The sequence below is a fragment of the Colletotrichum fructicola genome, assembly GCF_000319635.2.
Source record: "Colletotrichum fructicola Nara gc5 chromosome Unknown KSG_Nara_v1_contig01, whole genome shotgun sequence".
NCBI lineage: Eukaryota > Fungi > Ascomycota > Sordariomycetes > Glomerellales > Glomerellaceae > Colletotrichum > Colletotrichum fructicola.
This window is the reverse complement of record NW_027094051.1, coordinates 6,695,000-6,721,796: the sequence shown is the minus strand read 5'-3', so window position 1 is coordinate 6,721,796 and position 26,797 is coordinate 6,695,000. Positions and strand designations below refer to the sequence as shown.

The 26,797-nt window shown below is 52.8% G+C and overlaps 7 protein-coding genes across 7 annotated transcripts; 6 read left to right on the top strand and 1 right to left on the bottom strand.

The window, feature by feature from the left end:
• Positions 1-4,579: 4,579 nt before the first annotated feature.
• Positions 4,580-5,861, top strand: CGGC5_v001912 (Endochitinase 42; the record flags this gene model as incomplete). The annotated part of the gene is made up of 2 exons (XM_032028925.2): positions 4,580-5,769; positions 5,831-5,861. 2 exons carry the CDS (start codon positions 4,580-4,582, stop codon positions 5,859-5,861), a joined length of 1,221 nt encoding a protein of 406 aa, XP_031891646.2.
• Positions 5,862-7,223: 1,362 nt separating this feature from the next.
• CGGC5_v001911 (uncharacterized protein) lies at positions 7,224-8,743 on the top strand (the record flags this gene model as incomplete). Its single annotated transcript, XM_032028923.1, has 2 exons — positions 7,224-7,556; positions 7,610-8,743. 2 exons carry the CDS (start codon positions 7,224-7,226, stop codon positions 8,741-8,743), a joined length of 1,467 nt encoding a protein of 488 aa, XP_031891439.1.
• Positions 8,744-9,734: 991 nt separating this feature from the next.
• Positions 9,735-11,659, top strand: corA (Cobalt/magnesium transport protein CorA; the record flags this gene model as incomplete). The annotated part of the gene is made up of 2 exons (XM_032028922.1): positions 9,735-11,419; positions 11,491-11,659. 2 exons carry the CDS (start codon positions 9,735-9,737, stop codon positions 11,657-11,659), a joined length of 1,854 nt encoding a protein of 617 aa, XP_031891438.1.
• Positions 11,660-16,278: 4,619 nt separating this feature from the next.
• On the top strand, positions 16,279-18,456 carry xptC-9 (Dehydrogenase xptC; the record flags this gene model as incomplete). The annotated part of the gene is made up of 5 exons (XM_032028921.1): positions 16,279-16,806; positions 16,869-17,454; positions 17,507-17,605; positions 17,678-18,357; positions 18,427-18,456. The coding sequence occupies 5 exons, from the start codon at positions 16,279-16,281 to the stop codon at positions 18,454-18,456; spliced, it is 1,923 nt and encodes a 640-aa protein (XP_031891433.1).
• Positions 18,457-20,744: 2,288 nt separating this feature from the next.
• CGGC5_v001908 (uncharacterized protein) lies at positions 20,745-21,246 on the top strand (the record flags this gene model as incomplete). The annotated part of the gene is made up of 2 exons (XM_032028920.1): positions 20,745-21,015; positions 21,080-21,246. 2 exons carry the CDS (start codon positions 20,745-20,747, stop codon positions 21,244-21,246), a joined length of 438 nt encoding a protein of 145 aa, XP_031891432.1.
• A 1,771-nt stretch (positions 21,247-23,017) lies between these two features.
• On the top strand, positions 23,018-24,385 carry CGGC5_v001907 (uncharacterized protein; the record flags this gene model as incomplete). The annotated part of the gene is made up of 1 exon (XM_032028919.2): positions 23,018-24,385. The coding sequence occupies one exon, from the start codon at positions 23,018-23,020 to the stop codon at positions 24,383-24,385; it is 1,368 nt and encodes a 455-aa protein (XP_031891431.2).
• A 969-nt stretch (positions 24,386-25,354) lies between these two features.
• On the bottom strand, positions 25,355-25,702 carry Accsl-0 (putative inactive 1-aminocyclopropane-1-carboxylate synthase-like protein 2; the record flags this gene model as incomplete). The annotated part of the gene is made up of 1 exon (XM_032028918.1): positions 25,355-25,702. One exon carries the CDS (start codon positions 25,700-25,702, stop codon positions 25,355-25,357), a length of 348 nt encoding a protein of 115 aa, XP_031891430.1.
• Between the last annotated feature and the right edge of the window lie 1,095 nt (positions 25,703-26,797).

Sequence of the window (26,797 nt, the reverse complement as noted above, 5' to 3'; positions counted from 1 at the left end):
TTCCATCCATCAATGCTGAGTGAGCGGAACGTGTTGAGCTGATGGGGAATGTCTTGGACGCCGAAGACTCGTTGGTAGGCTACAGTGCAAATTGCTTCTGCTTCTGCTTGGTCTTCTGTGTGCTTGCTGCGCAGCTGCTGACGGTCGGGTGAGAATTATCCCTGCTCGCGTTTTCGCACCGGATGCAGACCGTGAGCGCCTGTTCTCGAGCAGTTCGGCGCTGCTGCATTGCTGCAGTTTGCTGCAGGCCGGAGCAAGTTTTCAGTTGTCTGCCCACTCGCCGATGCAGTTCGTCTGCCTTCATAACTCTGCGCAAATGCAAGAAAAGAGGGAGGTCGGGAGTCGATAGAGGCTGAAACAAGCGTAGCGCTCTACGCCACCATCATGGCGGAACAAAAGATGAACCTGAACATGGTTATTTTCGCTCTCTGCCGACTGGTTGAACCGCTTAAACTTTGACTTTGGGACGGGGATTGGAGAAATCATTTCGTGCGCCGGCAAAATAGAACCATGATGCTGGGTCTGCGACTGCGACATCAGACTCAAGGCCCTGGGTCCCCTAATTTTCAGAGGTTTCCATCTTTGGGGGCCAAGACTCTTGGCTGATAAAAGCTAGACAACCTTGCCAGGGGCGACCCCAGCCCGTCGGAACCCCGCATCGCACTGCGTCTGCGTGTGATTGTGTGTTGGTGTGTTGGTCCCGTTGGTCTTGGTGCCACCACTGCCGAGGGTGCGCTGATTTCCCGGTTTGTGATGCATCGACAAGACAACAAAGGGCCCCGGAGGAGAGAGAGGGAGGACGTGCTGACCCGGCGCGGCATCTCATCTTCTCGCTGAAGCTCATCAACCAGGCTGCCCGCGCAACGAGGCAATGAAGCAACTACCGACGCATCTTCCCCATGCTCACGATCGGCAGCCGTTATGTATGCTTGTTTGCATCTGCAGACTGTAAGACTGAATATACTGCAGACAGGATCAGGCGACTTTTCCAGAACGCACTCGTCAGCTTGCAGTCCCGCGGCCAGGCTTTCCTTCGCGAGACCACTAAAAAGAAATGACGACCGTCGGGCTGAGACCATGGTGAGAGCACAATGGTACCCCAGGTATCCCCGTGGAAACGACGCCTCGAGAACGAATGTGACCGTCATTCCCTTCGGCGGGCCGAGTGGAGACCTATTGTTTCTGAGACATAGGACAAGACCTGGTTTGACGTCAGCCCCGTGTCGAGAGAAGAGCGGGCGACTTCTCCTCACGATGCAAGAACACGTCAGGCGTGGTGTTGGTTCTCGTAAGGGCATCGCTCGGCTTGACCACCTTTGCCAGATCCAAGTCCGGATTACGGAGTCTTGCTGACGGATGAGGCGATCGCACACAAACGGTGAGCAGACGGAGTAGCATTCGGTTCACGGGATCCTGCTGTCGCCCGAGATCGACGGCCGGGTTGAATGACGGGCGGCGGCATGGTAGACGGCTGCCACCACCAACGCCATCATCAGAAACAACGGCCCCAAGAGTCCGGTTCAGTGCGGAGTAGTCCACCGTCCGCCGAGAACACATCCTCGTTCTCACCGGATACCCCGACGTCGCCAAGACGCGCATCTGAATCAAAGGCGATGAGGTTTCAAGATCCGCACCGCATAGTTTGCCAAGACGTCTTCGTTTAGAAATTGACAGCCCAATACGAACCCCTTAACGAGTCAAGCCAGAACGACATTGCCATCGGCTCTGCGCCGAATGCTATTTTCTGGACCTCATGCGACAATTCAAAACGAGTTGATGAAAGTTTCGATGCCATATCAGGAGTAGTATAGAATCGCCCAGAATTCCATAGTGCCCAGCGATCGCGTGCGCACATCGCTAACACGATACAATCGCTAGACCACCGCACCGCTCTCGAAGCTTTGCTGCTGCGAACACACGATTCGTAAGGTCGCATCGTGACTGACTGCAAATACTCCGAGAATTTCTAAGCGGTTCTTCTCGCATGAGGCCAAATGAAGCCAGATGCAGTCTTGGGAGTTTGATAGCTGTGTCCGGCCGCTGGTGTCTTCCGCTAGCGTTGTCAACCAGCTTAGACTGAACATAGCGCCGCAAATGCATCTCGAGAACCACGGCTAGCAGTGCAGAAGAACGCGGTTGCGCACTCGAGGTTTAACGGAGCCGGCGCGGACGTCCGCATCAGTCCAGAAAGGTCCGTTGTTCTCCAGTGCGCAAGAATGGCACGATGCTTGGGGTCGCCGGTCTCCTCAACGGGAATGGAGATATGCTTAACCGCACTCGAGTGTGCATCCTTTTTGGCAACGCTCGTCCGTACCGTCGGGCAAGCTAGAATCATAGCGTAGCCCGCGCCTCTCGTTCCGCCAATGGCGCAGTCGTGTTCTGAGAATCCGCATGGTTCTAGCTCATCCTCCACACGAACTATTCCAAGCCCTGATGTGGTTTTCCGATATGCTGCAGTTGGGAGGAACCTGCACAGCGTCTGATCTCTGGATTGCTTACAGAGGGCTGCCAGAGGGATAGTCGTGCTCGGCATGAGAGAAGTGGTACTCGTGTCTATCATGCCCGAAATACTGCATCAGCACTGCGTCAGTTTGCGGAGATGAAGGTTGAGGATGATGTGACAAGTCTTGCCATGAGGGATTTGGAGAGATTTAGCCCATGAACCAAGCCATTTTGACGAGAAAACATCGTCGCATCCGTGACACAGATGACCATCAAACTTTGTCAATCGAAGCACCGCGGGTCATCGACGATTAGTGAGGATGAACTCCATCGGCTTGCTGTTTCCCTTGAAACGGTTTATCACCATTCTCTGCTCTCAGATACATCAGCCGCCATCAAGTAGATCAATTATATCTCTCGTGGACATAGAATCCCGTTGGGAAACGCTTGAAAGAAGAGAGGAGGCCCAGCGCAACAGGACCGCACCTCGACGGCTGTGCACACTCTGAGACTTAGATGCTTGTTGCTAATTCTCTTTTGAGCTGCTTTGCTTGAAAGCTGACAGCTTTTGACTCTGAGGTTTTACCGGTGGCTTGCGGAGATCTTGGGCCGTGCCAGTTGACGGATCGTAGTCACGATGAACTGGGCATCGTCAGCTCGCTCAGGCCTCGGTCAGCAAACACCTTGCTCCTTTCCGTGGCTGTTGTTGTAGCAATAATGCGAGCTTGTCGTAAGGTACCCCCACAGGTCTGGACCTCTGCGTTGAAAGTCGGGAGAGAGTCAAATCAAATGACCCATTGCCCTTCATCTTGGCCGTGATCGCAGATAATGTGAAGGCCCGACTTCGTTTGCTCCAATGGTACTGCCACAAAAGCGCGAATTCCGGACGTCCAGCGGTCTTCAAGATGACCAACCGGATTCATCAGCACGGCTTTCTCGGCGGTTTCGTTCTGATTTTTATTGTGCTTGACGCCGAGATGTCAATGTCACCCCAATATGCGGTTCCTGCAAGTGCCTCGATGCCACCAATGCCATCCGTCTGAACACAGTGCCTGGATTGCGTGCTCCCGCCATGCGCAGAGTCAAATTCTGCCGGCAAAATGCGTCGGCCGAAAGGCCGTAATTTCGAATCCGTGGACGGGCGATGGCGCCTGCCCACTTCACGATGCCTTCCAGGCACCGAATATGGCTGATGTCCCTGAGCGGATGCTGACCGCATGCCGTGTTGTTATTCCTGGTGCGCATACGTAAAGGCATTCTGATGTTGGGGGGCGACCGAGAGCTTCCCTCTCAGCCTTTCGTGCTGTCAGGGCCATGGCATCGTCCGTCCTGCATGCGCCTCTGAAGGTGAAGCGGGCATCGTGGGCTTGTCCTGAGGGCATGGACCTCGCCAAGTCGGAGAGTCGACATCGTGCACCTTGCAGTTGTGCGTCCCTTATAAGTAAAAGGGAAACCTCTTAGATCTTTGGCCCATAACCAGCCTCTCTTTTCTGTTCGATTCTTTCGCTTGTTGTTCACCGCACGGTCTTGGTGGTTTAGTTGACACGAGTTGACAAGACAAGACTATCGCGGTCTGGCAGCCGATCTGCCGTCCCGCCCGATCAGGACCACGGCCGACTGGTCTCCGCGTTTGCACTTACTGTGCCGCGTGTCTCAAGGTATCATCGCTCAGGAACGGCCGAAGCGGCTAATTCGGGGTTGCATCTTCCGGAATTCACGACCTCTGTCTCGCCCGGATATCTGCCGGCAATCAAATCGTCAATCAAGAACTCTCGGCGCTGGACTGTCGGGTTTGGAGGCAATCTCACCTCGACGCTGGTATAAGAATCTCTGTTTCGAAGCACGGAAACGGAATACTGTCAAGTGGGAAATTGGTTGTCGACACGTTCCAGAAGGAAAATTCTGAAAGAACGTCTCCTGAAAACAGGTTCTTGAAGGTGGAAGGAAGAACTTACGTTCTCCTTCCGGCAGAAGTTCCCCGTGCCGCCTCACCTGGTCAGCTCGGCGCCCCACACACAGCTGTAGCTCTCCCCCAATAGCGAGCTGTTCAGGCACCACACAGCGGGAAGGACGGCAGGCACAGCCCCTAAGCCCACGACGTCAGTACCCCACAGCGCCCCAGGACGACCCCTACAAAATGACGGCAGCTCCCGCGACGGCCGCCAGGCCGCCCCTCCCCCTCCCCCGCGCCGCCGCCCCATCATCAACATCAGCATCAACATCGCTGAGCCGCCTGGCATTCTTCATCTTTAGCATCATCACAGTCTCCAGCTTCATACAGCCCGTCATGTGCGACAACGGCTTCGTCAACATGATCTACTACCCCAATTGGCACGCCTACAAGGGCCAGACGCCTGCCAAGATGGAGCTCAACCTGGTCACTCACGTCCTGTACTCCTTCATTGGAGTCAACACGGATGGGTCTCTGCAGGCCATTGACAGCCACGCCGACAATGATCTAGTGGTTGATGGCTCACCGGGGGCCCTCATGGCTTTGGCCAAGGTGAAGGCGGCGAACCCTGGTCTCAAGACCCTCATCTCCGTCGGCGGTGCGAACAATAGCAGGGAGTTCCCCGTCATGGCAGCGAGCGCCGAAGCCCGCACCCGCTTCGCAAAGGAAATCCACGAGTTCGTCGACAAGTACCAGTTCAATGGTGTCGACATTGACTGGGAGCATCCTACTGACCCGACCATGGGAAGCAACTACATTGCCCTCCTTGAGGCCGTCCGTGCCGAGATGCCGGCGGGCAGGTATCAGCTGACCTCTGCGCTCCCGCCGGCGCAGTGGACGCTGAGGAACTTTGACGCGAAGCGAGCGGCCGCTGTGCTCGACTACATGAACCTCATGTGTTACGACCTGACGGGTCCCTGGGCGTCTGTGTCGGGCAACCACGCCCAGCTCTTTGCCTCCTCAACACTGGCTACCAAGGATGCGGAGCTGAAGCTTGCTTGCTCAGACGGCGTCGAGTACCTGACGGCTAATGGATTCCCAAGCCGCAAGATTGTCATGGGAATTCCCGTCTACGCGCGGACGTTCCCGTCGGCCAAGGGTCCCGGACAGAGCCCGACAGGATCGGGGGAGATGGACTACAGCGAGCTACCGCAGGAGTGGGTCGACAAGGCATCCGTCGACGAGACGGCCATCGCTGCTTCGTACGTCGACCCGGTGAATGGCTTCGTCACTTTCGACACGCCGAGAGTCGTGACCCTCAAGGCGAACTACGCCAAGATGAAGAAGCTGGGTGGTCTGATGTACTGGACTGGTTCCGGCGACCGTTCAGGAAAAGACAGCCTGGTGCAGGCTGGATGGAATGCGTTATACGGCAAGTGAGTACCCGATCTTGAATGCCTTGATGATCACACCTGTCCGCTAACTCGCTCTTCAAAGGTACTGGGTCCCACCGCCAAAGCCGCATTAAGGTCGGCATCCAACGTATGATAGAGTGGGGACGCAATGAACTACGTCAAGTCAATATGGGATGACAGGAGTCTAAAATCAGGGAGCATTGAGCTTAGCTATGCATATGCAAGGATGATTGATGACGGACTGAAATGTCACAATCTAAATAATACTAATAATCCTCATAAATATCCTACGCGCGTTCGGAGACCACCGCGGCATCGATCCCGTATGTGGTACTCGTCGATGTCATCGATGGCATGGCCGAGAAATGCTAGACGCAATTTCCCGACTGACACTGCAACACCCGAGTCACACTTGGGCGCTTGTCTGACGAGGCTCAAGTCAAACATTAAGCTTGAAATGATCTCCAGGCACATGGCCATTTTAAAGTAGCACCCGCAAGCTGGGTTCTACACCACCTCAAGTTAAGGTACGTGGATGATGGCCCGACAGTCCGGCAAGCGCCCACCAAGCCCCCCGCCCGCCGGCACCGACCGAGACCCCACGCGTCCGGCAGCGCTCCCGTCCAATCATTGCCCCAGGAGGCAGGGGTCGAACAAGCGCGGACCTTATCTTAATTCTCGCCGCGATGGGATTTCTCCCCTTTTTCCCTTTTCCGTCTCATCTCTCCGCCACGAGCACCGCGCCATCCCTTCAGGATCTGCCGCCCTGCAACACGAGCCGTTTCACGCGCCGGGCCATCCCTACCAACAGTCCCCCTCGTCCTGTCCTGCGCGTAATTGAACCCCTGGGCTTCCATCTCTACCGCGAAAGACGGCAACCAAGCTCGAGGACGACGGAGGCTGTTTCTGTCTGCACCACCAGCTGTAGCTCCGAGCTACCCGTTGAACGAGTGTTCGGACGGCCGCTCAGTGATGTGCTACAGGGGTGACTGCGGGCGACAGCAGGCCAACTGACCTTGCCTACCTACCTTAGTGCCCACTGACAGGTCGCGACTTGTCGGGCCCAGGCCACCAAACGAAACCACGCTGCAGGCAGGAAGATCCTGAAACCCTGTTCAAACTGGGCGCTTTGGGGGAACACGCGCAGGATGCACATGGGATGGCAAGATGAAAGGAGGCGCGATGGCTTTCTCGAGAGGCTTCATGGGATGGCGCTTGGATGACGGCTGACAGATGACGGATGGCTGCGGCCCACGAGAGGTTGAGTATAAGGTCTGCCATGCGGCCGACCCAACCATACCTCGAGTTCTCTTTTGGAAGCATCGCTACATCGACTGTGGTTCTTCTTCGTGGTCTTCATTCCTTTCTTTCCTCCATTCGCTTCTTGTCTCTAACCCTGCTGAGCAGGCTATTATTCACTTTCGCTTACACTCATTCATTCAACTTTACCTACCTTCACTCTTTCTTCGGTCATCATGGTTTCCAAATCGGCTCTTCTGTTGGCTTATGCCGCGGCTATTGTTTCCGCCACTCCCGTCCAGCGCCGAGTTGTCACGGAGCTGAACGAGGACGCCTTCAAGGAGGCTCAGCAGCGCGATGCCACCGCTACCCGGGCCTTCTCCAACGTCCAGATCAAGACGGCCGACGGGAAGTGTCTCTTCGTCGACAAGCTGTCGGGCGACTTCCGCGCGAACCTGACGCCCATCCAGGTTGCGCAGTGCGGGACCAAGGACGGCGAGGGCTGGGACGTCATTACGGCTGGAAAGCACAATGACCAGGCGGGCTCGGCGCTCATTGTCAGCAGTTTGGTGAGTCACGTTCTCGATAACGAATTCCAGAGATAGTAACTGACAGCGAACAGACGCAAGCTTGCGCCAACTTCGACCCTCGCCGCGCGGCAGGAAACCAGGTCCTGCTCTTCTCTTGCGGCGGACGAGCGGATGGTGGAGGCCAGGTGACCAACTCGCAGCTCTTCACCTTCAGCGGTGGTGCTGGCCCGTTGGCATTGCAGCCCGAGAACGACAAGGGCAAGTGCTTCACCGTCAAGGGTGCAGTCGTGGACATTGCGGATTGCAACGTCAGTGACCAGAACCAGGCCTTCACCTTTGGAGGAGCGGCCGGCAGTGCTGGAGGTGCTACTGGAGGCAACGAAAACACCAACAATGACGGACAGAACGGCGCTCAGAAGCCGGAATCCTCGAATGCTGCTCCGGCTGCAACTGAGGCTCCTGCTGCGGGTGGATGCGGCGGCGAGGATGCCACCATCACCATGACCGCCACGGCGACCGTCAAGCCTGGCAAAGGAAACGCCGAGGCACCTGCCGCGACCGCGAAGCCCGAAACGACCGCCCCTGCTGCCGCTGCACCAGCCTCATCCGCCGCCCCGACAGCCGGAACCGGTGGTGACAACGGCGCCAAGAACGGCAACATCCCCGCCTCGAACCCCACGACCCCCGTCCCCGTCTCCCGTGCCGGCGGCACTCTCAACCCAACCGCCGCGGCCGAGGCCAACGAATTCGACAACACCGCGACACGCTCCTTCATCAAAGCCTTCATCCGCGCGCCCAACGGCCAGTGCCTCTTCATCGACCCCACGGCTGGCGACTTCCGCCAGAACCTCATCCCGGTCTCGCTCGTGGAGTGCAGCGGGGCGGCCAACGAGCAGTTCGACATCGTGACCAAGGGCAAGCACAACGACGGCAAGGACGGCGCGGCGCTGGTCGTGAGCAGCCTGACGAACGGGTGCGTCAGCACCGACGGGCGCCGGGCTGACGGCGATACCGTCACCATGTTCTCGTGCGGTGGACGCGCCGCCGGCGAGGGGCTCACGAACACCGGACAGCTGGTCAAGATCACGGGCAACTCCTTCGTCTGGACTCCCGTCAACGACAAGGCCACCTGCGTCGTTCCCGGAAACAACGGGCGGTTGGTCACTGCGGCGTGCAAGGGAGACAGCAGCGAGACTTACACCATCGTCGCCGGCAACGGTGTCTAATGGCTTCCATTTCTATCTTCATTTCTATTCATGGGGTGTCTGGTTACTTGGTGTTTGGAGGTATCGCTATCTTTTGGTTGACGGTTTACTAAGGATTGGATGGGATTCGTGAGGAAATATGTAGAATTCAGGACTAGACGGCCACAAGCAATGATGAACAGCCACTTCCTCCAACACTTAGCCTTGCCGAGAGCGCCGCTTTGGTCCACACTGCCAACCTCTATCGGCACACAAACCCGACAGAGATCTGGAGAAACGTCTAGGCAAAAGCTTGAAGTTTTCTCCAGAGTCTAGACTGACAGCTTTTTCACCATCATTGGCCGCACTTCAAAAACACCCACATGTGAGGAGAAGCTTGGACCGGCTATGCGGCACCAACCGAGAGCTTAATCTCAGCCATTCAGTCTGCGTCCAATGGGCGTCGCGATGATGGCCAGTGGAGGTGCGGCAGCGGGTTTTTAGCGAGGTTTCGCTACCAAGCGACGTCATTTAGGGGCAGAATTCCAGCGCGGACAAAAATAACCCGCCTGGACCTGGAAGATTCCTCCTGCCACAGGTTCCCCCTCGGCAACAAAAACCTTGGTAGGATCTTCCCTCCCGAAAGATCGCACGACATCCCTTCTTCTCGTCCGGTTTCCATCCATTCAACCCACATTCATCCAAGCATCCTGCATCAGCTCATCGCAACACCAGCACTGGAGGGAAAGCATCGCTGCATTGCGATGCACAAACTACCGTTCACCTCGGACCCTTTCAGCTTCTAGACGCAGCTGAAAGGCTGTCCCTGAGATTAGTGCTGATCCAAACGCCACCAAGCGCACCCGAAACCCTGGTCGACTCACGCCCAAGACATTGTCTCGGCGCCCGTTGCGAGTCCCTGAATATCATCACGGGTAGCGCAGGCCGCGCCACGCGATACCTCGTTTTTAATAATACTTAGATGGTTTAATTCGCCCTGACCAAGTCCCCCTTGGCTCCCTCACCAGTCGCCATGTCGTCCTCAAGCAACGTCGATTCCTACGGCGAGCCGCTGTCCAAGACAGTAACCGACCCCGACGATCCCTCCTCCCGCCACGTCAAGTTCCCGAGTCTCGATATCGAAGCCCACGACTATGCCGACGTCGTCGCCCAGCCCCCGCCCTCCAGAGGCGTGCGCATCTCGGTGCCCAACGAGAACATCGGCGTGCCCTTGACGCGCGCATCGACCGACCAAGCAATCTCGCCCCTGCGGCGTCGCGCCGGCACATTCAAGCCCGTCGAGGACTTTGACGACTTTGAGCTGTCGCGTCCAGGATGGCAGCCCGGCTCCGAGCCCGGTTTTGACCCGAACAAGCTGGATGGAGGCCACGCCTCGATGCCAACGCTCCACGCAGACTGCGACATCTCTGTGATCGACTTTAGCCAGGAGAATATGGTGAAGCACAACTTCGGCAACGAGGGGTTCATCGACTTTGTCAAGAAGCCGCAGGAGCCATGGGTCAAGTGCCGCTGGATCAACATCAACGGACTCAGTTGGGACGTCATCTCGGCATGCGGACAGTACAAGGGCCTGCACAAGCTCGCCATTGAGGATATCATGAACACGCGCAACAGGACAAAGGCGGATTGGTATTCGAACCACGCCTTCATCGTCCTCACGCTGCAGAAGCTTGTGCTTCTGGTCAATGACGACAGCAGTAGTAGCAGCAGCAGCGATGACGACTCGGATGACGACGCGAGTATTCGGACGATCAAGTCCAGGAAGAAGAAGCTCAAGCGCGCGTTCACCAGGGCTGGCAATAAGCGCGATGACCCCGAGAAGGGCAACGCGACGGGCGTGTCCACTGGCAACACTCCGTATGGGCACACTCTCAACCACCACCCGAGCAACCTGTCCCAGTTGCCAGAGACGGCTTTCGTGCGGACCCTCCAGCGCTACCACGCGTCAGCAAACGAGACGCGCACCGAGTACATGGAGCGGCACTCCTCGCTGATCTCCCGCGGTCTCGCTGTCTCCGCCGAGCAGGTCGCCATCTTCCTGACCTCGGACAACACTGTCATCTCCTTTTTCGAAATGTCAGCTGAAGACATTGAGCGTCCCATCACCATCCGTCTGGGCGACCCGGCCACCATTCTCCGCCAATCCTGCGACGCTTCACTGGTTGTGCAGGCCGTTATCGACGCCATCATCGATCTAGCCATTCCTTTGACGGCGGTCTACAGCGATGTCATTGGCGACCTCGAACTGGACGTCCTGACGAGTCCGAACATGAAGCAGACGCGTAGCCTCTACATCTGCGTCTCGGAAATCAACAAGATGCTCACCTTCCTGAACCCAATCGATAACCTCGTCAACGTCCTGCGCGATCATCGCACACCGCTGAGCCAGGAAGCTGCCGCACGGGAGCTGCAGAACCCCGCCAGCGGCGTTATCGTCACGCCGATGACACACACGTACCTCGGCGACGTGCTCGATCACTGCGTTATCACGACCGAGGCCATGCAGCAGATCAAGCGGTCCGCGGACAACCTGATCGACCTCATCTTCAACACGATCTCCGCCAATCAAAACGAGAGCATGAAGCAGTTGACCATCATCACCATCATCTTCCTGCCCCTGACCTTCTTGACCGGTTACTTTGGACAGAACTTTGAGAATTTCAAGGACATCCAAAAGCCGCAGGGCATTCTCTTCTTGTAAGTCGCCTCATTCATCATCTCGCTACCACAAACAAGTGACGCATGCTAACGTTGAGCCCCTTTCGCAGCTGGCAAATCGCTGTCCCCGTCGTCGTCTGCACGATCATCATTATGATGCGGACCTGGATCTTTGCCTGGTTCGAGATGTTCTGGCAGCGGAGAAAGATCAGCGCCGACAGGAAGAAGAGGAAGAGGAGAAGGGACAAGCGGAGGAAGGCGCGGGGCAAGTCGGATTAGAGGCCTTCCCGTTCCTGGGGATACGGACTGTGACGTCGAGTATGTTTGTAGTCGCGTCTTTTCTGTGCAGCGTTTCGTGATACCCATCTGATCGTAGATCATGCTAGACTTTAGATTTGGACGTATTTGTCCATGCGTTTGAATCAACTCATAATCACCTTGAACAAACTAAAGACAAGGATGACTCAGATTATCAAATGGTCTTTTACTTTCTTTCTGCCGGACGATAGTGCAGTCAAGTGCCTCTTACATAGATGGCTGCAGCTTGCCCATTGCGGTTTTGAGGGCTCAGCATATGGTCTCCCTGCGTTGTCTCTCTTAAAGTTGGGGCGCGAGGCATGCTACAGGGAAGACCTTAGTCGACTACTACGAGGGTGTATATGTGCAATTTCGCAAAGGCTCCGAGAGGATATAAAATGGTCTTCGACACTGAATTCGGAGACATCAGAACGGGCGAAGGAAAATTGAGAGTTCGCTCTCGCGTGATCGTGCTCAAAACACATTTGAAATTCTGTCTGCAGGGGAGGCGGGGGATTTCATGACCAAGTCTCCAAGTTCAAGTCTGCATACATGAAAATCGTGGTTTTTTTTCCTCCTTTGGTTATGCGGCCCTGAATACGGTTGGGACTGGTACCTACTGCCGTTCAGTAATTGACGGCGCACCGCCCCTATCTCTCACCCCATTACCAATGAGAAGCCCGACAAGCCATTCACGACGCGTAATGCTTGATTCGCTCTGAAAGCCGTCGGCTGACTATCACAATTGTCCATAGCGTTTCAATCTCTTCTGAACTAGTCTTGAATACCCAGAGGCTACAGCCTCAAAGTCGGAATGGGCTCACGCACCAGAGAGACAGTAACAGCTCAACGGAGCCGTCGTCACACCGTTGTCATATATGCAGCCTAGGGGGGAAAAATGTACCGCTCTTGAAAATGCGAGCCAATCCAGACGCCATCTGTCTTGTGATTCAAGCAACAGAGATAGAATTGAACCAACAAGCTCTGTGACAATTGAACATCCTTCCCAACAGAGCCCATCCGGGATCTAGGGGCGAAGCGCTACGTCTGATGATCTCTGGCGTATGTGTTGGTTTTCCTGCAGGGGCTCCTACTCTGTCATTGTGAGATTATTCTGTTCTTCATACATTAGCGACGGTCGAAGTGATGTTGCTGTCCAAGCATCAATGCTTTGGGTGCGCGTTTATTTCTCTCAAGTGTGAACATGGCGAAACGCCCTTAGCGAATGCATATCTTCGAGATTTGATTTAACCCCAGAAAAAGCGCGAGGATCTTTTGGTTTTCTCTTCCGAGCATATGTGTAAACACCGTTTTATTATTCAATTGCAAGGGCTGAGGCGGCAACTTGCACGACTCTCTTCTTAATGGGCAAATGAAGTGGAACGTCGTCACGAATGGTTCGTACTATGCTGAGCATAGATTATACCTGGGTGTGGACATGGATCATCCGTTTGTCGGTACAGGCGATTATGTGCTGATGTGTTGTCCTGTAGGTATTCACGCCGACAGGTCAAAGGATTACAGGGAAGAACAGCAGGGCAGATCCAGAGCTTGTCTTGGAGGAATGACTTACATCATAATGCTCAAGGAGTGTATTCACTTCTCAGATGGTGCAGAATTCATGTTGTTTGAAGTAAAGAAAACTTCATTACGTCACGGAAATATTGCGCTGCGAAGTAGCGAATGCTTGGGAGCCATGCATTTATATTGTAACAGGCTAGGCCTGTCACATGGGATGCTCTCGGCTATGTTCGGCACTGGAGTAAGACATCAAGGGATAGGATATCAAGGGATAGGATATCAAGGGATAGGATATCAAGGGATAGGATATCAAGGGATAGGATATCAGGGTCGAAGATAAAAGGACATGTAGATGCAGCTGAGATGAACAAGAAACCTTCCTTCCTCATCTGAGGATTCTCATTTGAGAAAGGAAGTACGAGTTGCAACATTGCTCCTACCAACCCTTTGCATATATGAAGCGACTCGGTGGCGTATTCGACAAGCATGATACTGGAGAACACCTAGAAGTCTCATGTATTATGGCTAGACCGTAAATCTCAATAAGATAAAGATCGCATGCCTCAACTTGAAGACCGTCTATGAGAAGAATGTTGGCTGTAGTGAGGCGTCTCAGATAAGGAGTGTTCTACACCACAAGATAAATTTGTCGATTTCTGTCAAATGGAGTTCTCGTATCCACGTATCAGTTCCCAAGAGTTTCGGGTTGCATGGATTTGGTTGTGAATCAATGAAGGGCGACAGCAGTGAAGTCTGCGGAGTCATGCCTGTTACGGGTGAAGCGCGTGTTCGAATGAACTTTTGGCGACGCAAGCTTTCGCTATCCAACGCCAATAGATCAGAGAGAAGTCCACATAGAGAAAGTCTCATATCTGCGAGCGATTCTTTGTGGTTGCTTCTGCAATAGGATCCGTCGAAGAGACGGAACGCACTTTTATAGTGTGGTGCCTATGAACGAAAACACCTATGTTCCTCGTTACATGGTTCATGGAGAAAACATCGGCACACCTTGGTCATGGAATAGGGGCAAAGTCTTAATCAATAGCGATCAATAGCGAAAGCAAGCCATGAGTTAATCAAGTAGGGCCTCATGGCTAGTGGAACTGCATGTTCCGTGCCTTTTGATGCTCTTTTGGGCCCAAGGCTGCGCATGACGGCGTCACACGTCTAGTCTCTTTGCCTGGGCCAGATTCAGCGTTCGGAAAGACATAACTCTTGTCAGTCGGTGACTATTCTGTCAATACTCATCCGGAAAGCTTGGAAGGTGAAGGAAGGTGGTACGGATTGTTGTCAGTTCTTCTAGCAAAAGCGCTTCGCGCGGAACACACGGGAGCCGCGGCGAGAGATCTTCAAGGACGAAGATCGCATATCTCATCTTTTTTCCAATCGCAAGAAGCCCAGGAAAAAGCATTGGCTTGTTAGAGTGAGTCAACGACAGCTGCGTTTCTATCTTTTATATGCGTGAAAGGAAAAATAACCAAGAAGAGAGGTGAAAGTCACGACTTGTTTGAGGACGTTAATTGTGATAACCCCTCCATTAGACGTCCCTGTCTGCCATCAGATGTATAGGCTTAAGCTAAGGCATCGCATCTCATTCAAAACCGAACGTACTAAATGAACGTGCAATCGTCATATGTGCCATGCGCGGCGTTCCCGGCATGCGGCCTTTTACAGCAGCTGCGAGTAAGCAGTTAAAGATATTACAACGAGAACAAGGTTTCCCATATCTCTTGGCGATTGCTACGGTCGTGTACACTTACAGCAGGACTAGTAGTGCCCCATACGCATGATTACATGGATCATGGTACGATTTAGTTCGCATCTGCCGGAGCGAATACTCTTGTACAGCCGCAAAGATGGATACGATAGTCCGTATCGGTATCACGGAGGCCCGCTCCTGTTGGTCCCGCCTCCCGCGCGTCAAAGAAGCCAAGCCGGTGGGAGCTTACATAAAGACGGTCGCGAGTCGCGCGAACCCATAAAAGATTTTGATCGACATCCAACGCTCAGGTGGGCCCCAATAAGTTCGAGTTCGTGTTCACCGCCTGAGAGGCTGAGCCTTCAAGTCATGAAAGATCACTCTTGAAAGATCAAAATGGCGCTGCGGTCGTACGGATAGAGTCATGAATGCTGTTCTTCGCATTTTGTGGGCAGACCAGGTGAGGGAGAACGACCATGTAGAATGCCAAGACTCGACCTGCCCTGGCCTGGTGATGCTGCCCACGATGTCCGGTTTGTCATTCATTTGTCAATTCTCTCAATTTGTCATATTTCTTTCAAGGTAACATGCCCAAATGCAAGTTCACGGAAGCAAATAGGCCGGGGAAGACAATCAACGGGCCCGCGGTTTTGTTATTCGTTGATATTGGGGGTCCCGTGGGGGTGAAAAGAGGCTCCGCCATCCCTGCCCTGCATTTATTAGGTTATCAATCAGCTCCAACCAACAATGACACCTTTTTACTCGCCGACTTCGGCTACCGCGGCCCCGTCTTTTCTCTTCGTTATCTAAGCTTATGTATCCGTGGATAAAACTGAGAGCATGGTTGGTTCCTGCAGCTGACATGCAAAAGAATGGAGCGCGGCGTTACCGCCCTTGTTCCGGCTGACAGGCGAGCCAATTGCCATCGGCAGCCGTTGGTTCCGTAGACATGTTGTTGGTAGCAACTAGACAGACAGGATGCAGAATACGCCCTCATAATTTCGCTTGGATCTGTTGTGAATCCCCAATTTTTGTCTTGGTAGTCCACTCAACCGGCTGGGCGCAGTGCCAACTTTCACCTCTCTTCGGTACGAGATACGGATTGGTTCCCTAAACCAGAAGGTCAATCAAGCATGAGCGCGCGATATTAAGGAGTCATGGCAGGTGACATAGAAGACGCTCAAAAAAGGCAATCGCGGGTCAACGCCAAGGAAATGCTCTGCCTTGTCGGAAAACATGCGAAAACGAGTGACACCCGCGTATAAGTATGGCTATCCCGCCCTCGCGTAACCGAGCTGGCTTCTAAGGGCTTCTGCGAGCACCTCGGTCCTTCCACTCTCTTCTTCACAGCTCCTTACGCGACGAAGATTCGTTCATCGCCATGCCGTTCCTTCGCCAGTCCAAGTCCCAGCCCCTATGGCCCCGGACTGCGTTCACAGCTCTCCTCGCAGTGAGCTCCGTCGCCAACGCCTTGGCCGTCCCCCGCCAGATCAAGTCATCTCAGCTGCTCCAAAGCTACGACTATGTTGTTGTCGGAGGTGGAACGGCCGGCCTGACCCTGGCAGACCGTTTGACTGAGGACCCCGAAACGAGCGTCTTGGTCCTCGAGGCCGGCAACTGGGGCAACATGGAAGAGAATCTTGCGGCTTACTTCACCGAGTCGCGATATGCCAATCTCATGAGCTCCCTCTGGCCTGGCGTGGAGTCTGTGCCGCAGCCCAACTTGAACGGAAGAGTTGGCACCGTCTGGATTGCCAAGCAAGTCGGAGGCGGCTCTTCCGTGAACGCCATGATGAACATGCGCGGTTCCGCCGAGGACTACGACCGCTGGGCAACCCTGTTCGGATCCGAAGCTCAGCAGGGAGTCGCTGACTGGAGCTGGGATGGCATGTTGAAGTCCTTCAAGAAGGTAAGAGACCCGCCCTGACTTGGATACTGGCGTAGACAACAAGCTGACCGCTTCATTGAAAGGGCCTCCACTTTACCGAGCCCACTCCCGAGCTGACCGACAACTTCGACAGCTTCAAGTACGATGCCTCCTACTGGGGTGATTCTTCGGAGATCTATGCTGGCTGGCCTCGCTTCTACTACCCCGGCGTGAAGCCTCTGGTGGAAGCGTTCAAGGAGATCGACGGCGTTGAGTTCCCTCCCGACAGTGGTGCCGGACAGCCCGGTGTCTTCTGGTTCCCCACGCTGATGGACCCCCGGACTGTCACTCGCTCGTACGCTGGTACCGGCCACTACCTCAGCGTCAACGCTACCCGCCCCAACTACCACCTTCTGCTCGACACCCAGGCTCGCAAGCTGGTGGTCGACGACGACCTCACTGCCACTGGCGTCGTGTTTCCGTCCAGCAACAACACCCTGATCACCGTCAATGCGAAGAAGGAGGTCATTCTCTCTGCTGGTACCGTTCACACTCCTCACCTCTTGCAGCTCAGTGGTATCGGCCCCAAGAAGGTTCTTGAGGCCGGAGGCATTGATGTCCGCGTCGATCTTCCTGGTGTTGGCCAGAACTTCCAGGACCACAGCAGTCTGTCTGCTATGAACATTACGCGTAAGTGACAAGAGCCAAAGGAAGCAACTTGATGATTCTAATGTGGATGCAGTGTCTAAGCTTGCATCGATTCACCCGAGCCCGAGTGACCTGGTCGATGGCAACGAGTTCAAGGACTGGGCTGAAGAAGTTTGGGCAGCCAACAAGACTGGTCAGTTATATCCAACCCAGCATACCAGGTGTATCTGATCCAGACTGACATCCAACGACTTGCATTTCACAGGCCCGTACTCTCTCACTTTCACCAACCTGGCTGGCTGGCTCCCCTTCACCGTCGTGTCTGGAAAGGCCGACGAGCTCGCCACTAAGTTGGAGCAGCAAGACTTCGCTAGCCTGCTCCCTGCCGATGCCGACTCCACCGTTGTCGCCGGCTTCGCGGCGCAGATGAAGATCCTGGCCACCCAGATGCGCTCCAAGAACACCGCCTTCACCCGCATGCAGCTCGTCCCTGACCACGGCTCCCAGGGCCCCGTCGCGATGCAGTCCTTCAGCCGCGGCACCATTAACATCAACACGACCGACCCGTGGAACACCGAGCCCGTGATCGACTACCGTGCCCTCAGCAACCCCGTCGAGGCCGACTTCTTCGTCGAGGCGATCAAGTTCCTCCGCCGCTACAACTTCGAGACCTCGCTGGCCACCGAGTACGAGCCTGTCGAGTACGCCCCTGGCCCGGATGTCACTTCCGACGAGGACCTGAAGGCCTACATCGCCGGTGCTCTGTCGCCCACCGACTACCACCCCGTGGGCACTTCGTCCATGCTTCCTCTGGAGCTGGGTGGTGTCGTTGACCAGACTCTCCGCGTTTACGGAGTGAAGAACCTCAGAGTCGTTGACGCCAGTGTCATGCCCATGGTTCCGAGTGCCAACACTTGCCAGCCCACTTATGCCCTGGCCGAGAAGGTGAGTTGATGCCTGAATTATTCCTTCATTGATGTGTCTAGTGTGCTAACATTATTTTCTTTCTCACAGGCCGCTGAAATCATTAAGCAAGGTATCTAAGCCAAACAGGATCTGGTCGGGGCCAAGAATGTCGATTCCTGTCGTCTCGCTACTGTGGAGGATGAATAGTGTAGATGAATAAATTCTCTGGACTGCTGAAAGTACCTCGACATCAGATGGATCAGATTTCAATTCAAGGTGCTGTTCTTTGTGAGACAGGGGTCTTCTTCAGATGATTATTAGATTGAGACACTATTAAACAAACGCATAAATGAACAAGTAGCAATCGATCATGGAAGCGTCTTGTCAGTATCTTATCGGTCTTATGCTGAGAACACGCCATCGATGATGACCACGGGCACAGCTGATGCTGCAGTACCCGCGCCTACGTGAAAGTACCCTGTACCCATGAAAAGCAAAACAAATCGTCTGAAGATCTGATCAATAAGTACATATCTCACAGCCAAGCGGTAGACATGTTGTACGCTTGCTCTGCGAACAGATCCCTCTCTTCTGAAATCTTTGTAGTTTCAATATTTCTTATCTCACGAGCCCGAATCATGCATTAGAGACGCAAGCACCTTGGAGGAAACCTCAATCACAGCTGCTGGCATGTTTGTATAAAATAGGTAGGCACGAAACACCCGAATGGGTTTTATATGTGAGGTTTACAACGTGGAAAGAAGTGTTAGGCGAATGAAGGTTGTGGTTTTGAACCTTCGCCTTCCTCGGCATGGTAGGCAAATCCATCAAATCTATGAATGTGATTGCGTCTCTTAACCCCGAACTCTTGAGCCAAATGACCGGACCTTGAACTCTAGTTTTCACGTTTCAAAGTGCCATGAACGGCAAGAATGATCTATGTCAGTCGATTGATAATCGAAGGAGTTTTTCTTTAGAAGCTGATCGAGCTTCATAGCAGCTAATTAGAAGGTGATAGTATGATAAAAGCTAGTTCACAAGACCAAATTAGTGGTGTGATCACTTAAAGTGAAGAAATTTCAACATGTTACTCCTTTTTCTTCGTAACGAGTTTCCATGAGTTAAAAAGCAAGACATGCTACTGTGTGAGGGGTATGAATCCAACCCTCTCTGTACATCAGATAACGATAGCTGAACCTCCTCAAGTGTTCATGGTGAAATTGCCGAAACACAGTGTGCTGGCCTTGCATCGAGGGGGCGCGTACGACTGGAATGGGAGCCACCTTGTGATTAAGACCGTAAGTGGGCGTCAAGTATCCCCGGCTTCATTCATTGAAAGGCAATAGTCTCTAGACAGAGTCAAGAGAAGGCAATTAAGAAGTCAGCAGGCCTACAAAGGCTTGATTTTGTCCATTGTATTTCTCAACGCAAGACGCAAAGTTTCAATTTCAATTGGCCCTCATTGCAATAACAACTCGAAGAAAGCCGATTTATCCAGGCTCGTCCTGAATAGGACTCTCCGCACAATTGAGAGCTTTTATATGGAACACTCACTACATCAAACTGCGTGATTCAAAGGTAACTTTTCCCCAATTCTTCTAGCGCATGCATTCTCCTACCCACACCGCGGCGGAATGCTGGCGTCTTTGAGTGCTTGCAGAACTCTTACATGTAGTCTTCCGCCGTGCCTAGTTTAAGGTTGGAAATTAATCGCGACGTTACTGCTAGCATAACAACGCTGGTCGGCCCGCTTCACCCGATCGATGGTCTGGTTGATCAACGAAGCCTGTACGACCTATCGGCCGAGAAGGCGGCACCTCGGTTTCGCTTTCACCTGAATAGTAACAACCAAAGCCGCCCTGAATACAGTCGGTCAGTAACACTCCACTAGCGGTTATGCAGCGCTGTAAAGCAACATTACTTTTTTCATCACTGACCATCTTGTTTTCCCTCCAATCATCACTTTCAGTCACCTAAGAGCTTGACAGATCTCGGACCTTGCCTGGTACTAGAGTTGCGCCGCACCGTTGCAGTACCTTGCAGCATCGGCGGCCTTCTGGGGGACGGGTGGCGGGCCATCACGCCATCGGGTGCATCCTAGCCCCCGCAGAGGTAAAAATGGTCGTCCATCCTTCGTATTCCGGAACGCTCGCCCTGCGACGATGCCTGTAAGTGCAGCAGTAAGGCGATGTAGCGCTGCGTTGGCCCTCTGCGCGCCTGTTAGTGAGAAATTAGCGCGCTGCGGTGATGATGATCATTGCATGGCCTCCGCGTCTTTGTTTGTGAAAGTGGGGGGAATACGACTTCCATTCCATGTCACAGCAATACAACGGTCGATTTTATTATTTAAATTCCAATTTATCCATAATTTGAAAAGAATGAACCATAGCAGTCTCACATTGAACTATTTCTTTACAACCGTCAACATGCGCTTCACAATCACCTCCGTCCTCGCTCTCGCAGCCACCTCTACTGCTGCAGTTCTCCCCCGCGCCGACTACGGTTACTGGGACTTCACAGGCTCGGCCTCGTACCCGGTCAGCGGCTACAACTCATACAAGGTCGATGCGACGTACCACAACAGCGAGCTTGAGGCACCGATCGAGGTGACCTGCAGCTACCTCTACAACCCCCAGACTAAGACCGAGACTGCGTCATGCTCAGACCCGAGCTTCACGTACGATTTTGGCGGCGTCCGTAAGTATCACGTCCGAATTTAGAGATATCTTGAAAAAGGCCGTGGCTGATGATTATACTCTAGGTCAAGCAAACACTGTTGCGACTGTTACGTTGACGCAGACTGTTGAGCTTTGGGGAAGTAATGTCACCGTCAAGGGGGCGAAGGAGTTTGATTTTGATTTCAGTGGTGGAGCTGGCTTTACGGGCACTGCATCTGGTGAGATTGATGCCCAGACTGCTACTGCTTGATGAAGGAGTCAAAGTGGTAAGCGGTATGATTGAAGAGATAAGAGGGGGCTGGGAGGTCGGTGCAAAGATGGTGCCTTGTAATCGCTAGCAATACGATAGGAGTGTACATACACCTCAATAGGAATTTTTGTTGCTCCACTATGAGAGTGTCGGTTTTTTCTGTATTGTGTCTACCCCTGAGTCCGACAGAGAAATTCTACAGAAGATGTATGCTCAAGAAGGGTCAAAATTTGCAAGCCCTGGAGGACACCTTCTCATGATATCTATATTTGAATGTGTTATTATCATCACTCAAAAATGCATGAAATGACATAATAATCTGTCATTGAAACGCCATTTGGGATAATCACAGGCTCAGAAAGCGATCGAGTAATGGGGAAAGTCACAAAACTAAGGCTCTGAGGCTCAATATCTTTGGGACTTGAGATTCATAACCCAACCAATGCAAAACAGCTGGAGACAACGGAGAGTGATTATCAGAACTAGATTAAACGATACAAAGAGGAGGAATTTCCAAGTAAGAGAAGAAAGTCATTGCATTACGGCAAATGAGACTTACCTACATGTAGTCACTCATACGGCGGGCTGGAAACTTGGTAAAACCTGCTCCAAACCCTGAGTTCCTACCCTATCAGTTAACTTCAGAGAAACTACAAGTCTTCTTCGTCAAGTTCATTATCAGAAAGAGAATAAAATACGTTGACTGAGTTAATTGTCTGCTTCATTTGTCAAAGATAGCATGCGACTCCACCGACGTAAGGTAGATCTTAAAAGTTACTGACCCCCATCGGACTGGCCGGTGCGCCCACATCTTCCGGAAGTTCTGGGGGAAGCAGACCACATTCCTGTCATTTCCATACATGTGATTTGCCAGCCTTGTCCATGGTTACATGAAATCTCCATCGGATGCTTACGGAATTCCAGGGGTCCTGTTGATAAGCCTGCAAATTCCCACATATGGACGAATCAGACTGGGTTTGAACCCGGGAGTTGGTCCAATTCAGGGCTTTTGACATGCTTGAGGATGGGGACGATAGTCGTAAAGTGGTACGTTACTGAGCAATATTTTGGCAGAGGGTGGGATGACGTCCTTGATTTAAGAAGTGATCTCACAATCCTGTGTGACTACAGCGACTGCTCAATTTGTTCAAGGTTCCGAGTTCGTGGAACGACCCCGCTCGTAGATGTCAGCACACGAAGACATCGATCCGACAACATAGCGAACCTCGAAGACGCCGAAGCGAACAGGACAAATACGGACTTAGAGTCCTGAAGCATTGAAATGTCAAAGCTGTCGGCTCTTTGGTATGAGGAGCACCCAGACGATCTTCGATGCGTCGAGTGCCAGCTTCTACTCGGATCTGATGCGTTGGTTTGAACTCTCCGTGTAGTTCACTCCGACGCGACGGCAACGACTCCGAACTTCAGCAGAGTCTACGACTCAATTGGAAGGAAGATCCTGCTGTTTGACAGGCACCTCAGCTGTATGGAGGACGTCAATTTTGCAACAATTTCCCATGTCTGGGATCCCGAAGTCTCTGATGTGCAAAACCATGGACACTCGACGAACGCAGTAACCGACGACAAAATAGCCCGCAAAGTGCTTTCATCCGCAAACTCTATATACGAGAGCTTGGAAAAAGAGACGAGTTCCAGCATTGAGATGTGGTACGACTATCTAAGTGTCCCTCAGTGGCATGATCCATTGAAAATGAAGATTCTTTCCCTAATTCCGAAAATCTTTCAAAATTCGAGGTTTACATTGGTGGTGATGGAAGATGTTACGGCTAAGGTACTTGCCAGACTTCGTGATGGGAAGTCACTTGAGGAGCGAGTCTCAGGCATCACAGGTGTTTGCAACGCCAAGTGGTTCAGCCGAGTATGGACGATGATGGAGTTCGTCCGAGCAAATCACCTCAGGGTCATGATACATGGGCACCAGATTCAACCCGACGTTAAGGACGTATTTATCCAGGAAATACTCCAAGCTTGGAAGACATCCATTCGTGAAGTCGGCAATGTTCATATCCTAGAAAAGGATTATGCCAAATTGGGAAAAAACATCGTTCCTTGGAATCTTGGCAAGCCCGAGGAAGCGCGGAAGATCATCAATGAGGGAAAAAGACTGGATCTCGGCATGGCTTTCTCACTATTGTGCCGCAGGGGTTGTAGTTCCCAGAAAGACTTCTTTTACGCCCTGCTCGGCCTCATTGGTCCTGAGTTTTCTGAGCTACCTTCCGACGACCTGGAAGAGGCATCTCGCATTGTTCAAAACGCATGCTTAGCGAGTGGTGACATGAGCCCGCTTCTCATGACACCCGGTGACGGTCCTTGGGCAGATTCTCCTTCAGTGAAGCGGCAGGGGTACTTCGATGCTGCCACGTTCAACCTCGGCCCAAGGACGGAAGACCCTTTATACCCAGTTCAATTCGAAAGCGTTTCTGAAAGACCACGACTGACGCTTTCGAAAATTGGAGAGGTTTTCTGGACGGAGCGAGCACCTCGCCATGGACCCAATCTGGAAGGCTTTTGGATGCACATCTACCACGCCCTCAACCTTATTGGACCGATTGTCGAGGAGTTTGTCAAGGCTCTTGGTGGGCGTTGGTTCCATTTACCAGAAGGCATTCTTGAGGCTATACTTCATGACGAAGAGCGCCGAAACAAACTGGCCAAGCTGTTGACGACATGCTACAACTTGGGTCTCAAGGGCCACGAACGACCACCCCCTGAATTAACGACAGAGATCGGCAACCTAATGTACATACTTCAAACCCCACCTTGGGTTGGAGCCAATGTTCTGCCCCAAATACATCATGTGTACGCCCTCGGAGGTACTGTGCATGGCGACATGCGCCATCAAGGATGGCTGACAGCAGCGCAGTGCCCAACATGCCGCAGAAACTTTGTGTACCGCGCGGCTATCTACAACCAGCGGTCTGAAGCTTTTGGTGCCATTGCTTATAGAATACCTGGACTCCGCTACTCTAAATACACTACCTCTCCTGAGGGTGTCGGAATCCTGGTCAAAGGGGGCAGGATAGTCGGACGTTTATTATGGGCTACTCCCGCATGTGCTTGTCCGCCGGTCATTGAGACGGTTATGGTTTCATTGAATATGTTTGCTATGCCGCTATGATTTGTTTAGAATATTATAGCTAAGCGTTTTTCACTGGTGTTCAAGGGCAAGCATGATTCGACTTAAGCCTTCGGTGAGAGTCTTGAGGTCGATCGAGAACACGAGCCTGAACCAACCATTCTCTTCCGCTCCGAAACCCTGCCCAGGTGCAACAAAGACTTTGTGCTGTAACATGATTGCCATAATCTCCTTCTCTGGGTCTTCAATGATCTTTTCGGGGTGTCGGTCACGGTATGCCTTGCCAAGGTCAGCCCATAGAAAAAATGTTGCGTTTGCACCTGGAGCATATGTGATCTTGTGATCCCGAGCCCAATTTACTATGAACTTGTGATGACGAGCAAGTAGCCTTCGGTTTTCTACCAAGTAATCATCTACCCAGCTCTCATCTTCTAGAATGCTGGAGAAGGTGTGGTATGCCAAAGATGAGCTCATACTGTAGAGTGCACCGGGGACCAAGGCTCAATGAAGTGCCGGGTTCTCCTGGGGAATAACAGCAGCGAGGCGGATTCCGTTGGAGCCAAAGTCTTTTGAAACCCCCCAGACGACGTGAATGAGAGCCGGATCGACGATATTCGTGGTGTCGACGGAGAGGCAAGATGTGAATGGTGTCGATGGTGGGATGGAATCAATATCATTTGTGAATGTCGAGAGACCATAGACTTCATCGCTGATGAGATGAAGTTCATGCTTCTGGCATAGTCTCATAAGACCAAGGATTGCATCCCTTGTGTAGCATCGACCGAGGGGATTGTGAGGGTTGCAGAGAATGATGCCTGCCACTTTCTGGCCACGCCCGTGGGCCCGGACTATTTCTCTCTCGTAGTTCTGGACGACGTCGATGCCGAAAGGATCAAGGCCCTCGCATGGAACTGATATGAGATTTGTGGCTACCCGCAGTCCGGTCGTGAGCACGAAAGCGCGAAAGAATGGCTTGCCCACCAGGAAGAAATCATCTTGGTTGCCGAAGGCCTAGGCGAGGTGCTCGATGGCTGCGCTGCAGCCGTTCGTGATTGTGATGTGTGAAGCTTCCACCCTCCGATAGGCGTGGAAATGCTTGGTCAAGAACGCTCCGAGGGCGTTTTTGAGGCGCTTCGACCCAGTTGTGCCATCGCCATAAGTGAAGGCTGTAGCTGGGATGACAGGAACCTGCGCAACGCGCTTGAGGAGGGCTTCTTGCACCAAGACGTTCTCTGCCATGCCCAAACTCACGTAGCCCTGAGGGTTGCTGTCTGGGTTCCAGAGATCGGCTTGGACATCCCATAGCAGTGAGCCATTGGCGGGTGCTGACGCCACCGTCGCACGCGCTGAGAGACTCATAACGACAAAGCAATAACACGCCGGACTTGAGATCAATTTGAGCGAGAAACGCGTTTGAAGTAAGAGTCTCATTCGAATCGGAAGTTCGGCGTTTGGAAATAAGTTCCGGGACCGCGTTCAGGGCAGTGACTCATTATCCGGCGCTGCAAAGCCCGGATTGACCCCACCAACTCACTGGGACAGTTCGATTTTAGGTGACAAGTGCGCCCTATCGCGGTCGGGAGCAGTGACACACAAACACCGACGGTTCATTTTGCCAGGCAAATACACCAAAGGTAAACCATTCAATGATTGGATAGCATGAGATATGTTTTAGCTCGAGGAATTGGATAGATCTACAAAGCAGATGCATCTAATCTGATGTTCCTGCGTCTGCTTGGTGCTCACATGCCTTCGGCAATCAATGGCTTCAGCATCCGAACGCTTTCTGTGGTCCTGTCTCCGCCCTGCGCTTCAGTGAACTCTTACTCTCTTCTTGCCCCTATAAGTCTGCCTCCCAATTCATGTCAACACTGTCGACAAGAAGTTCAACTCCATTGCCATCTGACCGGTCATTGGCTGGAGTTCAAGGCCATTCGTTGATGGTTGAAGCACTATAGTTTGAGGAACATGTGTGAAGATCAAGTTCTTGTAATAGTTGAATTCGAGTGAGAAAGAATATGCCGTTTTTGATTGAAGAGACTGTGACAAAGTTCATTGTCTTCCGGGCGAACTGGTAGTCTACCTAGGTGTCAAATATGGAAAACATACGGCACGAATGATTTGTTGGTGGGAGTTCATGGCGACTCTATCCAATAGACGCTGGCTTTCGTAAATCATGATCATTGAAGACATGATTAGAAATAAACTGGCTTTGCACAGGCGGTGGTAATAACTTCTATGTTCTATATATCTTCAGCTTCGATATTGACACGGGCTTGGAGTTGAACGCAAAACCTCACCAAACCCCAGGCAGGATTCGCCACGGAACAGTTTTGCAGTACTCCTCCCACATCGCTCCATACTTCTCCGAACACCTTGCTTCATCGCGTATGCATCGGTGCACCAGCAAGATCGTCATAAACATCGCATAGAACCATACCAAGCATTTGTCAG